This window comes from Symphalangus syndactylus, chromosome 3 (assembly GCF_028878055.3).
Source record: "Symphalangus syndactylus isolate Jambi chromosome 3, NHGRI_mSymSyn1-v2.1_pri, whole genome shotgun sequence".
In the NCBI taxonomy this organism is placed as follows: domain Eukaryota; kingdom Metazoa; phylum Chordata; class Mammalia; order Primates; family Hylobatidae; genus Symphalangus; species Symphalangus syndactylus.
Window position 1 is genome coordinate 135,698,681 of NC_072425.2, and position 15,287 is coordinate 135,713,967.

The 15,287-nt window shown below is 52.2% G+C and overlaps 2 protein-coding genes and 1 long non-coding RNA gene across 17 annotated transcripts in view; 2 read left to right on the forward strand and 1 right to left on the reverse strand.

Moving 5' to 3' along the window:
• PHLDB1 (pleckstrin homology like domain family B member 1) overlaps positions 1-11,947 on the forward strand; it is a 50,869-nt gene extending 38,922 nt beyond the window's left edge. For 7 of the 13 annotated variants that reach the window (XM_055273365.2, XM_055273374.2, XM_055273372.2 and 4 more), the window contains 6 exons: positions 1,873-2,019; positions 4,005-4,121; positions 4,373-4,475; positions 9,531-9,616; positions 9,786-9,818; positions 10,601-11,045. In XM_055273365.2, the coding sequence (XP_055129340.1) occupies positions 1,873-2,019; positions 4,005-4,121; positions 4,373-4,475; positions 9,531-9,616; positions 9,786-9,818; positions 10,601-10,741 (627 nt within the window). In that variant the 3' untranslated portion in view covers positions 10,742-11,045. Of the gene's footprint in view, positions 1-1,872; positions 2,020-4,004; positions 4,122-4,372; positions 4,476-9,530; positions 9,617-9,785; positions 9,819-10,600 lie in introns of all 13 variants that reach the window. The other 6 variants (XM_055273377.2, XM_055273383.2, XM_055273379.2 and 3 more) reach the window with 2 other exon arrangements.
• TREH (trehalase) overlaps positions 1-15,287 on the reverse strand; it is a 45,258-nt gene that overhangs the window by 10,696 nt on the left and 19,275 nt on the right. Inside the window, exons 8-15 of one of the 3 annotated variants that reach the window (XM_055273387.1) lie at positions 15,079-15,201; positions 14,785-14,834; positions 14,458-14,652; positions 13,668-13,885; positions 13,296-13,407; positions 12,830-12,942; positions 12,605-12,658; positions 11,206-12,361 (exon numbers count right to left, since the gene is read on the reverse strand). In XM_055273387.1, the coding sequence (XP_055129362.1) occupies positions 12,209-12,361; positions 12,605-12,658; positions 12,830-12,942; positions 13,296-13,407; positions 13,668-13,885; positions 14,458-14,652; positions 14,785-14,834; positions 15,079-15,201 (1,018 nt within the window). In that variant the 3' untranslated portion in view covers positions 11,206-12,208. Of the gene's footprint in view, positions 1-550; positions 594-1,853; positions 2,066-11,205; positions 12,362-12,604; positions 12,659-12,829; positions 12,943-13,295; positions 13,408-13,667; positions 13,886-14,457; positions 14,653-14,784; positions 14,835-15,078; positions 15,202-15,287 lie in introns of those variants that run through there. The other 2 variants (XM_055273388.1, XR_008656779.1) reach the window with 2 other exon arrangements.
• The window catches only part of LOC134736223 (uncharacterized), a 38,769-nt gene continuing 36,392 nt past the window's right edge, over positions 12,911-15,287 (forward strand). The window contains exon 1 of the long non-coding RNA XR_010120110.1: positions 12,911-13,386. This is a non-coding gene — a long non-coding RNA (uncharacterized lncRNA). The remainder of the gene's footprint in view (positions 13,387-15,287) is intronic.

A 15,287-nucleotide genomic window follows, 5' to 3' on the forward strand; every position in this document is an offset into this window, starting at 1 on the left:
ATACAAAAAATTAGCTGGGCGTGGTGGCAGGCACCTGTAGTCCTAGCTACTTGGGAGGCTGAGGCAGGAGAATGGCGTGAACCCGGGAGGCAGAGGTTGCAGTGAGCCAAGATCGCACCACTGCACTACAGCCTGGGCGACAGAGTGAGACTCCATCTCAAAAAAAAAAAAAAAAAAAAAGGGTTATATTCCTCAAACAGGCTTAGGGAGGCTTGGTGAGATTACAACTTCATAGCTCTTAGGAACAGAGAAGGCAGCACAGTAACCATTCTCCAACCAGTAATTTCCTGTATGGAAACTTCCAGTTTTTGCATGTTTACTTTTGTAGACTTTTTGGCAACTACAGGAATTTTGATTCCTGTCTACCCATATGGCAGGCCATTCCTCTTGGGGCTGATTAGGAAAAGCAGGAACTATGGGTGAAGTATAGACCAGAAGAGGAGGCAGATGTCCAAGTCAGTGTAGAGGTGTTGGCTGGGGAGCCTTGGGAGCAGAGAGGGCTGACAGCTCCTTCACATGGGCACGGAGCTGGGATTCGGCAAAGAGGGACCCATGGTTTATCCTGGGCATAGGCAGGCTGATGAAATGTGTGCCTAGGAAGGAGGATAAATAAAGGATCTGCAGAAGCTGTTCTGTGTCCACCATTCAAGGCACTCTGCATATTTGAGATGAGAGTGGGACGCAGAGAGTAAGGTCAGCAGTTTGAGGGATTTAATAAAAAACAGATACTGACAGTCTGAATGGAGGACCAGCCAGAAAAGAATGCCTCCTATCTTATTTATGTCTAAGTATGGCAAATGTATCAGCATCTCCTGGCAAATGTGGGGAAAGGAGATTCTGCTAAGTTTTGAGCTGGGAAGAAATAGTAAATGGGAATTAATGGTATAGGAGGTCTTTATTAGTAACTAAGACATATAAAGCATCACTGACATGCTCTGTATTTAATTATTTGTTTTAATGACTTCTAAAATCCTATTATAGTGGCTTTTATAAGTTCGGTTCTGACCTTAGTCTCTAGTCACTTTTTTCCCATAAAGTTTGAAGTTCAATAGCAAATGTTCCTAATTTGAATTTTCAAAAGGCCTTCAGTTAGTGATTGGGAAAGGACTATATATTAGCTGTCAAAAAAAGTTGTCTAGATAACCCATGTTCTGAGGATTCAGATACAATTGTAAGAGCCCCATTTATTTTTTGAGTGCTTTCCAACTGGAATCAGTGATGGGCATTTATATACATGATCTAATTTCATTTTCACTATAATTCCAGGAATGGGCATTCTTAACTTCATTGCACAGATGAGGGAACTGAGGCTTAAAAAGTTTAAATGGCTGGGTGCGGTGGCTCACGCCTGTAATTCCAGCACTTTGGGAGGCCAAGGCAGGCGGATCGCCTGAGGTCAGGAGTTCGAGACTAGCCTGGCCAACCTGGTGAAACCCTGTCTACTAAAAATAAAAAAAGGTAGCTGGGCATGGTGGCAGACGCCTGTAATCCCAGCTACTTGGGAGGCTGAGGCAGGAGAATCACTTGAACCTGGGAGGCGGAGGTTGCAGTGAGTGAGATTGTGCCATTGCACTCCAGCCTGGGCAACAGAGTGAGACTCAGTCTCCAAAAAAAAAAAAGTTTAAATGATTTTATCAGGATCACAGAGCCCATAGTGGTAGCGGGGCCAGGGTTTGAAGTCAGGACAGTCATGCTTAAAGCATTTCTCTTTAACCAGCCAGGGCTCTTAGAGAGGGTGGGCTTTGAAGATGATGCCTCGTCATGCCAGACTACCCTGAGGTGGACGCCTCCTGCAGCCCTGCCCAGGTGTGACAAGGGCCAGTCGGGGGAAAAGGATGGCCATAGGTGCTGACCTCTTGGCTTTGGGGGCAGGAGCGGGAGATGGAGCTGCGGCGGCAGGCCCTGGAGGAGGAGCGGCGGAGGCGTGAGCAGGTAGAACGGAGGCTGCAGAGTGAGAGTGCCCGGAGGCAGCAGCTGGTCGAGAAGGAGGTCAAGATGCGGGAGAAACAATTTTCCCAGGTGAATGGGCAGTGGGGCACAGTGGTGGTTGGCTTGATGGTGAGGGCTGTAGAGAAGTGGGGAGATCCCAGGGTTTCTGTGTTGGGCTGTAAAACCTGTTCTGCTCCAGAAAAGATTGCTGTTGGCTTAATACTAGCAGAATTCTACCTGGGACTCATTGACCCCAAAACAGACCCACTAGGACTATTCAAGTGTGTGTGTGTGTGTGTGTGTGTGTGTGTGTGTGTGTGTGTGTGTGTGTGCTGGGGTAGTGGGTTGTAAGGATGTGGCAGGCCACCTTGCAGACATCCAGGGTCAGAGAAGAGGGTCTGGACAGGCATCCCAGAGATGGGAGCTGGTAGTCAAGAATCAGAGTGGCTCGCCTTGGCCTCTCTCCAGGGCCTCAGATCCGCTTCATGAGCCTGCACTGCACCTTCCCTTCTGCTTCCCCTGCTGCCTCTCTTGCATGTGGAACTTCAGGGTGTGCTGGCCCACACCCAACAGGACCTTTCAGCTCCAGTCCCCCATCAGTGGATGACCTCACTCTGACTTTTGGTTTACATCTCCAAGACAGAATTGTACTAGTTTCTCTTCAGGACAGAAATCCTTCCTTGCCCAAAAGCCAGCCCTACCCTTTCTCCTTAAACAGGAGACTTGAGCAGAACAATTGAAAGAAGGAGAAATTGGTTTGGGCTGGGAAATCTGCCCATGTCTCTGATCCCAAATCCTAACCCCTACAACCCCCCATGAGAATCTGTAGGACTTAGGCTGTCCCTTCTGATTAGGTCTCTGTAGGCTTCCCCAGGTTGGGAGTCCCCTGGAATCTTTCCCAAGCAGTGATCACAGTTCCCTCATTTCCTACAATGCAACAAAATAAATCCTAAGGGATAGGTCAACTGGATTGGGTTTGGGAAATAATGAGAAGGGGCTGGGCACAGTGGCTCACATCTGTAATCCCAACACTTTGGGAGGCCGAGGTACACAGATCACTTGAGGCCAGGAGTTCAGAGACCAGCCTGGCCAACATGGCAAAACCCCATCTCTACAAAAAATACAAAAATTAGCTGGGCGTGGTATCATACCCTGTAATCTCAGCTTACTCTGATGGCTGAGGCATGAAAATCGCTTGAATCCAGGAGGTGGAGGTTGCAGTGAGCCGAGATCATGCCACTGCACTCCAGTCTGGATGACAGAGTGAAATTCTGCCTCAGGAAAAAAAAAAAAAAGCTCTGTGAATTTTACCCCTGTGGTTGGAATATTTGTAAAATGCCTGGTTTTGGTTTCCCTTTCCTGCTTCAGTCAGTGACTGCTCTGGGAGTCTCTCTTCTAGCCCCTGTCCTGGGGCTCAGGCATTGCTGCAGTGGCCACTGGTGTCTGGTGTGGGAGATGGGTAGAATCAGCTATCTGTGGGGTCGTGTGTTTTTTTTTTTTTTTCTTTAAATAATATGTGATGTTTCCTGGCCATTTTAATGCTCTTCTGGGAAAGGAAGAGTAGAAAAATATTCCAGTCGACTGAGAATTCTAGTTAGTATCAGAGGTAGAGTAGACCTTACTAATTATCTAGTTCAAAGCCGGTGTTTTACATGGAAGGAAACTGAGGCCCAGAGAAGGGATGTGACCCAAACAAGGTCCCACGCGAAGTCGGAAACTAGATTTCTTATTGGACTTTTCTTCCCAGAGCACGTTCATATCTGGCCTCTTGCTTTATTCTGTTGGGCTCAGGAGGGAAAGGAGGGGCAGGGCAAGACAAAGATGCCGTGTCTTGGTCATAGGTGGGAAAACTGAGGCACAGAGTGACTTCGCAGTTTGCCCGGCCCTAGGTAGAGTCAACATAGGCATGGTAGGTCTCCACTTTTGCCATAAGCCCTATGGAGCCAGAGTGACCACCGTGGGTTAGGGAGGCATGATGTCAGGCTGTTGGGGTTTAGAAGTGAAGCCAAGGGGCCTGGACAGGGGAATAATGAGGGAAGAGAGGAGACTCTCCTGACCCTCCCTCTTGCTCCCAGGCACGACCCTTGACTCGCTACCTGCCAATCCGGAAGGAGGACTTTGACCTGAAGACACATATTGAGTCATCAGGCCATGGTGTTGATACCTGCCTGCACGTGGTGCTCAGCAGCAAGGTACAAGGCGTGTGTGACCCTGGGGTGCTGGGGAGAGGGAGAATCCCATGGTGAGAGGCACCTCCTGGGTCGTTGGAATAGTGGCATCAGTCTCTACCCTCACCTAACCAGATCTCTGTCCCAGGACCTGGTGTGCTGGCCTGAGGAAATGTTGGGGACAATCCCTCATGAATACAGGCACAGGCGATGGCACACACTTAAGGCTTAAGGGCTGCACATTTGGGTCCTTCCTTACTCCTGCTTCCCACCAGGTCTGCCGTGGCTACTTGGTCAAGATGGGCGGCAAGATTAAATCATGGAAGAAGCGCTGGTTTGTCTTCGACCGGCTCAAGCGCACCCTTTCCTATTATGTGGGTGAGTTCCCACAAGGCCACTCCGGGGGCCAGCCAGGATCCCTGGGCTCCGTTACCCAGGACGGCTGGTCTTCTAGAAGGAGGCCAAGCTTCCAAGTAGGGGACCAGAGTCTTGGGCTGGGCTTTGCCCTCCTTCCCTGAAAATGTACACAATGTACCTGGTTCACCTCCATTTTTGTGTTCATTCATTCATTCCTTCATTCAGCAATGTTACTAAGCATCTAGTAAGTTCCAGGCACTGTTCTAGGCCCTGGTGATGAGTAAGATGGCCACAGCTCTCTCATGGAGCTTATAGTCGGGGAAGCAGACAAGAGTTATAACCATGCACAATGGGTATGCTGATAGGAGACATCCAGGCACTGCAGGAGCATGGGGTCTTATGGTTGGAGTTGGGCTGGGAACTCCCGCTTGGACAAATTCCATCAGAGACTCCAAGACAAGCAGTTGAACAGTGCCAAGGAGTGCTCAGGATAGCCCAGGAACAGGCCGACTAGACCCTCTTGCTCTCTCAGCTCTCTCCGTTCCAGCCTCTAGCCTAGTTTCCCATCCCTGGAATCCCTTTATACTTTTCCCACTTGGAGCGTGGGATGCTGTGTTATACCCTAGTCAGGAGGAGGTAAGGTATGCTGCAGTAACAAGAAGTTATAAAATCCCAGTGGCTGGACAGGTGCAGTGGCTCACACCTGTGATCCCTGCACTTTGGGAGGCCAAGGTGGGCAGATAGCTTGAGGCTAGGAGATTGAGACCAGCCTGGGCAACATGGTGAAACTTTGTCTCTACTAAAAATACAAAAATTAGCTGGGCGTGTGGCATGCACCTGTAGTTCCATCTACTTGGGAGGCTGAGCACGAGAATTGCTTGAACCCAAGAGAAAGTGGTTGCAGTGAGCCAAGATTGCGCCACTGCACTCCAACCTGGACAACAGAGTGAGACTCTGTCTCAAAAAAATAAATTAGAAGGCCGGGCATGGTGTCTCATGCCTGTAATCCCAGCACTTTTGAGAGGCCAAAGCAGGCAGATCACGAGGTCAAGAGATTGAGACCATCCTGGCCAACATGGTGAAACCCCGTCTCTACTAAAAATACAAAAATTAGCTGGGCATGGTGGCACGCACCTGTAGTCCCAGCTACTCGGGAGGCTGAGGCAGGAGAATTGCTTAAACCCGGGAGGCAGAGGTTACTGTGAGCTGAGATTGTGCCACTGCACTCTAGCCTGGTGACAGAGCAAGACGCCATCTCAAAAAAAAAAAATTGAAAAGGAAATCCCAGTGGCTTACAAGTACTAGGCTTCCTTATGCCCAATACATGTTGACTGCACATTGTGAGTTGATGGGAACTCTGCTGTGCATCAGCGTTGTCTTTGCTTCAGCATGCCTTTTGGGAACATTTCTGGCCACAGTGGCAGAGGGAAAGAGAGGCTTAAGTGAGCCCGGCCTTGGTATTAAATGTCCTAGCTGGGAAGTGACACACATTATTTCTGTCCAGAAGTCATAGATGGGGCTGTCTGCCAGTCACACAGCCTCACCTAGCCACACAGCTGGGAAGAGCAATCCTGCTAGGAGCTCAGAAGAGGGGAAAGGGCTGCAGAGTTTGGTGCCAGAGATGCTCAGGTCTGGAGTGCCCGCTTCCCCACTAACCTGGTCCCTGATCACCTGCTGGCCCCTCTAAGAAACCTTCCCTGACCACCCTGGGTCCTGGGTGTTTTGAGGAGGCAGGAGAGACAGAAGCACAGGTGTCCCATGTTTCTCTCTGGGCCAGGAAGGTAGAGGGACTAGGGACTTTGGAGAGGAAGAAACATGCCTGGGGAAAAGAGTTCCATTTTAGGCATGCTGAGATTGAGGTGCCTCTGGGACATCTAGGTTTAGGAGGATGGTCAGGATTAGAGGTGGAGTAATAGTTGAATCAGGTGGAATAATACTAACAGCAGATCACCTTTACCAAGCACTTGCATGAGCCAGGTGCTGTGCTAAGCACTCTGCATGCATCATCTCATTAATCTTTGAAATAATCCTATGAGGGAAACACTATTTTTATGTCATTTTACCGATGAGGAAAATGATGCTCAGAGAGATTAAGTAAATTGCCCAAGGTCCCACAGCTCCTAAGAGACAGAGATAAGACTGAACCTGGGCAGTCAGACTGCAGAGCAGAGAAGAGGGGAGGGAGAGGGCCGAACCCTGGGGCAGGCCTACCAGTGTGGGGAAGGAGAAAGAGGAGAGACCAGCAGAGGGAGAAGGGGCAGGAGACAGGAAGCCAGCACTAACCACATGCCAGGTGCTGGGCTGGTGCTTGGCATATGTGGCCTTAGTTAGTGCCTGTGGAACAAAAGGAGACTAACTTCAGACGGCAGGAATAGAAATGGGAGCAGAAACAGGGAAGGAAGCCAGCCAAAGGAGCAGACATTCACAAGCAGGAGGTGTCACCAGCAGTGATGGATGCTGCAGGAAGGCCAAGAAAGATGTGGCCCAAAGGCTGTTAGACTCAGGGATGGGAGCTTGTCAAGAGAAGGCTTTCTGCTGTGCATGGGGCCAGGAGCCAGATTGCACAAGATTGAGGATAGGTGGGTGGTAAGGAAGCGGAGGCAGGAGTGTGTTACTATTTCCTGTGAAGGAAGGGATGGGAGAGAACAGGGGCTGGAGGGCTGAGCAGGCCCAGAGCCAGGCAGGGTTGGTCCTTTCCCAAGGAGGAAATGTCAGAAATGGGCCTGTGGCTGGATAAGGGCCGTGGGTGCCTTGCCTGTTCTGCTTGGACCCTCTTCCTGCCAACTCGATAGAAACCCCCTCATTGCATGGAGTCCAGATTACATATTATCTCTAGGAAGCCTTTCCTGACCCCACCTTACTAGGAATGATTCCCACCCTCCTCTGAACTCCTGCATTATCCAGCATCCGTTTTTCCATGTGACATCAATCCAGGAGTGTAATGATATAATAACAGGGCCACGTTCTGTGCCACACACTGTGCTGAATACCTGAAATGTGTTCTTTCATTTAATACTCATGACAACCTGTGATGTGTAGGTGGTCTCATGGGGTTCCTAGCCACGCCTTTACTAGCTATTTACATAGCTGTGTGTCTGTATTTTCCTCCCTGTGAGATTGTAGTTTCCTAAGAGAAGGGTCTGTGACTTCTCTCTGAATCCCAGTGTCTAGGACTCATTCTTTCAGTATTGAGTACCTACTGTGTGCCAGGCACATAGTTGTTTGTGTTGGGGGAGGTAGACCATGAATGGATAAAGGAGGATTCAGATTCAGCATAAGTTCTATACAGAGGAGCATCTGTGCTGTGGGAACACAGGAGGGCACAACTGTGCACTGTCGTGGTGACATTTTGCAATGGGTCTTGAAGATCGTTTAGGAGTTTGCCAAGGAAATGGGCTGGAGGAGACAGTTCCAGCACACAGAGTGTATTATTAAGGGAACAGTGAGAAGCTCAGATAGGACTTGGGACTCATGCAGGGCAAGGTTGTGATACAAGGCTGGAGGGACATGTTGGCAGCAGTCTGTAAGTTGCCTTTACCAAGCCACAGAGGTCAGGGAGAGGAGGAGCACTCGGGGAGGAGCTTAATTCCAGCTGGCATCATTGAATTTAGTGATTGGCGTGACCTCTCCTGTAGGACGCAGGCTCACTGTTAAGGATGTCAGCTGTAGCATCTGAGCAGTGCCACAGACAAGTTGGCCCAGGCCCTGTGCTTTCCCTTGACAGGGATCCTGCCCCTTCTCACTGAATGGTCACCTCTACTCAGGTAGTTTGCCCCTTTCCTGCCACCTCTGACCTCCAGAGGCTATATGCTATATGTATATGCTAACTGCTCTGTACACATCAAGGGAGTGTGCTTCCTATCTTTTTAAAAAAAAAAATAGGTAAAAGTATTCATATAGTTCAAAAATAAAAAAATATAAAAAGGTTTAAATTGAGAATTATGCCCCACCCACTACAGTAACTACTTTTATTAATCTCTTGGGTATCCTTGTAGAGTTTCTGTAGGAGAATATAAACAAATACTTTTTCTTGCATAAAAGGTGGCATACAGTACATTCCTTTTTTACCTCCTAATGTGTCTTAGAGATCATTCTATATCAAATTTATCTATATCTAGACATTATATCTGGGTATAAATTATAGGCTTATTTCTGTGTCTATATCTGTATCAGATATTTCTTTCTTTCTCTCTCTCTTTTTTTTTTGAGACAGAGTTTTGCTCTTTTTGCCCAGGCTGGAGTGCAGTGGTGTGATCTTGGCTCACTGCAACCTCTGCCTCCCGGATTCAAGTGATTCTCCTGCCTCAGCCTCCCGAATAGCTGGGATTATAGGCATGCACCACCACACTCGGCTTATTTTTATATTTTGAGTAGAGACGGGGTTTCACCATGTTGGCCAGGCTGGTCTCGAACTCCTGACCTCAGGTGATCCACCCTCCTCGGCCTCCCAAAATGCTGGAATTATAGGCATGAGCCACCGTGCCTGGTCTATATCATTCTACTTAACAGCTGTATTTAGTCTTCCATGATGTGACACACACTAACTTATTAACCAGTCTCCGCTTGGTAGATATTTTGGTTGTTTCCAATCTTCTGTGACTGTAGACAATACTATACTTAATAATCTTGTATGTGTTACTTTGTATATGTGAAAGAGAAATTCTCCTAAACGTAAGCATTGGATCAAAAGATAAATGCCTTTCTAATTTTGATAGACATGGCCAAATTGTTCATAAGGGTTTTACCAATTTATACTCCCACCTGTCGTTAGACTGCCTCCTTCGCCATAGACTTGCCAAAAGTGTGCTTTATATTTGTTGTATGTTTTTGTCATTGGGGTAGGTGAGAAGTGGTATCTCAGTGGAGTTCTGATTTGTATTTCTCTGTGATTATGAATGAGGCTGAGCATTATCCATATCTTTAGGATTCTGTATTGGGTTCTGTTTGGGGGTCTTGGGAGACTAGGATCTTCACCCCATTTCCCAGATTTGGAAGCTCAGGCCGTGGAGCTCCATGTAAATGGAGCTAGACCTGAAGTGTGACCAGCTCCATAGCCCACCCTTACTTGCTTTGCAGACAAGCATGAGACGAAGCTGAAGGGAGTCATCTATTTCCAGGCCATTGAGGAAGTGTACTACGACCACCTGCGCAGTGCAGCCAAGGTCAGGGGTGGAGGGCACCAGAGGGGGACCAGAGGGACAGCCATGGGGAAGGGGTGGCCTGGTGGGGCTCTGGGAGCAAAGGCCTCCAGCCTGCCCTCTACAGAGGCTCCAACCCAGTCCTTGTTGTCTTTGTCAACTTTCTCTTCCTTTCTCCCTCTCCCCTTCCCAGAAGAGGTTTTTCCGCTTCACTATGGTGACTGAGGTACCCCTCCCCACTTAGCTGTAACCAGCACATTAACACCTCCTGTACCCCACTCATCCCTGACCCTTGACTCTCCCCTTCACCTCCCTCCCTTCCCCCAGGCCCAAGGGAGGAGCAGAAAGCAGGTTGCAAAGAGCAAGAAGCTCCTGTGGGCTTGGGTGCCTCCCTCTCCTTGTTGCCTCCCTCATGGAAATGACAGCAGGATGTCTCCCCATGGGGGTCTGGTGATACAGAAGGGATGGCCGGAAGGGGTGGAGGGGACCCTTAAAGACTAGATTTGATAGGGAGAAATTGATAAACAGGAGATATTTGAGGCTGGGGCCTGTTTCCCTAATGCAAGTCAGCCTGGTGCCCACCCCAGTCCTGATCTCTGCTCCTCTGGGGTCCCAGGGCCTAGCATCCTACTTGTAGCTTTTTGTATCTGCCCCTGTTTTGCTGAGAGGAAACTGGTCCTCACTGGAAAAGCCTTTGTGTTTGATCCTCTTGATACTCACTTTTGAACCTGGGGCGCCAAGGACCAGTGCCCCCCTTATCAGGGTATAGCTCTGTCAGGGTCCAGGGAGTTTAAAGAGCCCAGAACTGCTGTGGTGTGAGAAGGGAACATTTCAGCCTAGGGCTCACATGGACTGGTGGGATCTAGGCTGTGGGCCTATTTAGGACTCAGTCCTAAGCTCCAGGGCTTTCTAGGGGCTGGGAGGGGAAAGGGCAGATAGGGAGGCAGGTGAGAATATTCCTGGGCATGGGTGAGCCCCATCTTAGACCTTCCTCTCTTCCTTTGGCAGAGCCCGAACCCAGCCCTCACCTTCTGCGTAAAGACCCATGACCGGCTGTACTACATGGTGGCACCATCTGCAGAGGCCATGCGCATCTGGATGGATGTCATTGTCACAGGGGCTGAGGGCTACACTCAGTTCATGAACTAACTGCCGTGGGCCTCCTGGCAGAGCACAACTGGGGCTTTTGTATAAGAAGACTTTAATATTCTGTAAGGAGCTTGGTCCTGTGAGTTTCTGGGCTCTGGCCTCCTGAAGAACCAGCCAGAAGAAGAAAAGTGGAGGTGGCTTTGCTGCCTCCTGGGAGCCCAGAACTTGCAGTAACCCTTTAGGGTCCTGCCCCAGGCCCAGCCAGGGCTGAGGAGCTGTCACAGAGAGGGCCTCAGCTCCGACCTGACACCTGCTCTCCCCAGCCTGTTTTCTCTTTTCTAAAAGACAAATTATGGTACCATAAGCTGCCAAAGATCCCCTCCTGCCTCAGACCCCTTTGCTAGGGGCTTTGGGGGCTGAGCAGAGCCACATCCAGAGTGGGGTAATAGCTCAGGCGGCCCGCTTCCCATTTCTCAAACCCCGCTCTGCCCCATTGTTCTCCTTTCCCTTATACTTCTTCTTACCTTGCTCAAGGGCCAGAGATCTCAAGTGTCAACCTTGAGGTCCCAGCTCCATCCCCTAGTTGCAGACCCATCACCATGGTTACCATAGTGACTGCTTCATTGCCATGGTTACATACTAATTGCTGCAGCTCTGTGGCCCAGCCCACTGCTTCAGCTGTGGGCCATCTAAGGGTACGTGCCATCATCTCTCCAGCCCAGGCCCCTGGGCATCTCATGCTGGGGGGAAGGGACTGAACACCTTTTTCCTGCCCCCTGCCTGTGTCTTCAGCCCTGATGCACAGGCTGCCAGCCCCCCAGTCCAGCCCTCTCCCTTCCACTGGTGCCTTGCTTAGAGCCAGAAGGGATGAAGCCGGGGGATCTATGGAACAGAGGAGGAGCGATGCAGTTGGGAGAGGAAGCTAGAAGGGTTATGGTTGGAGTTCTGCACAGGGCTAAGTTTCCGACAGGGAAAGAGGATTCCTCCAATGCTCCTAGAGGGAAAGCCTGAGCAGGAGATGATGCAGCAGAGGGGAAGGGCCCTGTGGTGCCGCAATCCTTCCTTCAGCCTCCGAAAGGCGATGGAAATGGAGAGTGGAGGACCAGGCCTCCAGCTGTCTGGCCTCGCTCTTCACGCCTTAACACTAAACCCACCTCCCCTGCTCTCCTTACCAGCATTGAGCCCTTGGTTGCCTGGGCCCAGGCTGGGGGTTTTCAGTATTTGTAAGCATTTCAGCAGAACAATAAAGCCTTTGGACTACGGAAATGAGTGGAAGGCCGGAGGTGTGGGGCTTGGCACTGAGGCACTCGGGGATAGGTCTTCCCTCCAGAGCAGGATTTCCACCCTATTCAAGGTTCCAGGAGGGAGCTAGGCCCCTACCCATGACCTCCAGGTCATGACCCTGCCCCCACTTCACTCTGAGGACAGGCTGGGAGGTAGGAGGGCATGAAGAGGCAGGGGAAGGCAGGAACTGGTGCAGAGGTTTAATGGGGCAGGAGCTGGGGCCAGGTGAGGAGGGGAGGGCTGTCACCGTGGCAGGAGGCTGAGCAGGAGGTTGGGCAGAAGGGTGGCCGCCAGACAGTGGGGCTCCAGGAAAGCCAGCTGGGCCCCTGAGGTCAGTCGGTCACCATAGCGGTCCAGCAGCATCAGGACCACGCCATTCGTCCAGCCAAAGCCCTCCTGGGAGAGGCAGGGCAGTGGGGCCAGGTCTCTGGGGAAGCCTCATACCCTTGGTGGGGGCTGTGGGCTCTCTCCCCAGGGGCACTGGCCCTGCCTAACCCCAGCGGCACAGGAAGCACCAGTCAGCTCGTCCCCTAGGCCCGCATGCAGGTGAGCACACTGAGGCCTGGGGCGGGAGTCATGCGCAGCAGAGTCCAGGAGTTCCCTGTAGGGTGTTGGCCAGCCCACCCCTGGTCTGCTCACCTGAACTTCATATTCTCCTCCCCCACCGGGCTGTCCACCATTGCTGACGTCATACTGGGGACAAGCGGGTGGGCTGTATGTCAGGTACTGCACCCCAGCTCCAGGAACAACAAACAACCAGAGCCCCTGGAGAGAAGCTGCTCTGCCTGCCCAGCAGCCCCTGCAGTGCTCAGGAGTGGCCACTGGGACAGCCTGGGGGTGCAGGGAGGGCTTGGGCCAGCTCACCTTCTCATACATGGCTGACTTCTGCGAGTAGACATCAAAGTTGGTTCGGATCCAATTCTGAGCCAGCTGGAAAGCCACTTCCTGGGCCCCACGTAAAGGTGTCTTGGCCAGGCCTAGACCCCATTGCAGGCAGGACTCAACCTCCAGGTCTCCCATCCCAGACAGAGCAGTGGCTGCACCCTACTCTCCCCGAGGGAAAGAGGCCTGAGCCCTAAGACTTCCTTCCTGAGACCACAGGCCAAACTGCCCTTAATCGACGGCCCTGGTTTGAAGGGCGAACAGGACTGATTGCACTGGACAGGTTGGGTGGACGTAAATGTTTGCCAAATGGAGGCCAGGAGAGCAGAGGAGCGAGAGAAAGGACACGGGGCCTCCTGCGTCTTTTGTTCATGCCTCCCCAGCACCAGGGAGGCCTACCTCTACACCCTGGGGAGGGTCCTTGGCTGTGCCAGTCCTGCCTCCGTACCTCTGATGACCAGGTCCTGCAGCGGGGCCCAGGCATTGGGGAAATCCCACTGCTGGCCTGTCTTCTGGAGAGAGGTCGGGATCCCATACTGGTAAGTCAGGATCCGGTTGTCCTAGAAGGTCCCAGACATTCCCGTGACTGTGGGTGGGGCTGGACTGGGAGCCAGGACAGGACGCTGGGCCCCACGGGAAGCCAGACGTCCCCTTCCTGGCTCTTCTCAGCTCACAGCTGCCTCCCGGTGGCTCCGCTGGGACCCGCAGGCTGGGACAAGGGGCACAGCCGGAGGAAGCGGCCTCCCCTGCAGGTCCTGCTCAGGGTCGGGAGGGGGCGGTGCTGCCTGCAGTGGACCCGAGCCACCTGCTGTGCCCTCACCTCCAGGTATTTCAGAGCCTTGTCCGCCACGCCAGGGTCAGATAAACACCCGGCCCAGAGTGGAGTGAGGTTGGATGGGTAAAACTCCCGGTTCTTCTTCTTGTTCTCAAGGTCATAGTCGAACCAGGCTCCGGTCTCCTTATCCCACAGGACTGCGTTCAGGGCGGCCAAGCGCTGCTCCCGCAGCATTCTGTACTTGGTCGCCTGGGAGTTGTTCCCTGGGGCAGTGCTGCCTTTAGAGCCAGCAGCCAGCGCCCTGCCTGCAGCCCTGGACCTTTCGTGGTTCTACTTTAGCCTCCTCCCTTTGTGTTTCTCTGCAAAGGCTGAGACACCCTGATGACCAAGGGGATGTACCAACCTGGAGCCCACCACATTTCTGGCCTATGGCCCCGCACTGCTCCCAGGGAACCACTGGAGCTGATTTGTCCCCAGGGTCTCCAGGGTCTATCCTCCCAAGGGTACTGGCTGGGTGGATTCCCCTAGCTCTTAGGGGGTCAAGGGCGGGTGTCTGAGGGAGAGGGAGTGGAAGGATTTTGGATGCGTGGACTAGGGTTCCCCTCACAGACCCTAGAGACCCTCACAGTAAGAAAGGGAGGAAGAGAGGATTAGGATTGGCTCCATTTGTCCTCTTGTCTGGTACACAAATGTGAGTGCAGGCTTCCACTAGGGTGGGGCTCGACAGGCTAAGTTGCTGAAGGCCTGTCACACGAGGGTCCTACTTCCAGTTCTATTGCCAAGCCTGAGCAGGAAACCAAGCTCCCTGCTTTCCCTTCCCTCCTGGGGTGCTCACCCAGCCTGGAATAGAAGTTGCTCATCAGCTCCTCTGCTTGGCATAGGAAGGCATTCAGGTCAACAGGCACCAGTTTGCTCGTTCGGATGCCGCTAAGCGAGTTGGGGTTTGGGCCTCCGATGAGCCAGCGTGAAGAGAAGTCCCAGCCAGACTCAGCCCCAGCCTTGAGCTCAGCCCACAGAGCCTCCCGGTCTCCTGTGAGGACAGAGCAGGGAACCAGCCAGTCCTGGCTGCAGGATAGGCAGCCATTGACAGGAGACCAGAGCCTGACACAGCAGGTGTGCAGCTGCCCTGCCCCCAGCCCTCCCTCACCCTCCTGCTGCTCACCTTCTGGCAAGGTGTCAGCCAACTCCGCATCTTTGCTGTAGGACTCAGGCCTGGCAAAGAGGAGAGGTGGGCAGCCTGGCACTAGTAGCTACTAAGCCCCTCTGTGGTCAAGAAGAGGCTGGGCCATCTTGATCCAGCTGCCCTTGGGCCCCACAGCCCAGGATTGCAGAGGGCTCTCGGTGTCACCATCTGAGAGGCCAGGCTAAGCCACTCCTCCTCCTGCCCAGGGCATTGTGATGCTCTAACCAGAGTGAGCAGGTAAGAGATTGAGGGGTGGGCTGCGCAGTTCCTCACCTGGGTCCCCCGTAAGGGACATAATAGCGATTCAGGAGATAGTTATTTCCCTCCAAGCTCACAGAGACAGTCCTGTTCTTGGTCCAAAAGTCCAATTCCAAGGCTAGCGTCTCAATGTTCTCCCTGGAGTGAAGCAGGCAACACCTCAGTCCAGGCGCGCTGCCCATCCCTGGCCCTGAGAGGTCTGAGGGGTGGGTGCGTCTGCAGAG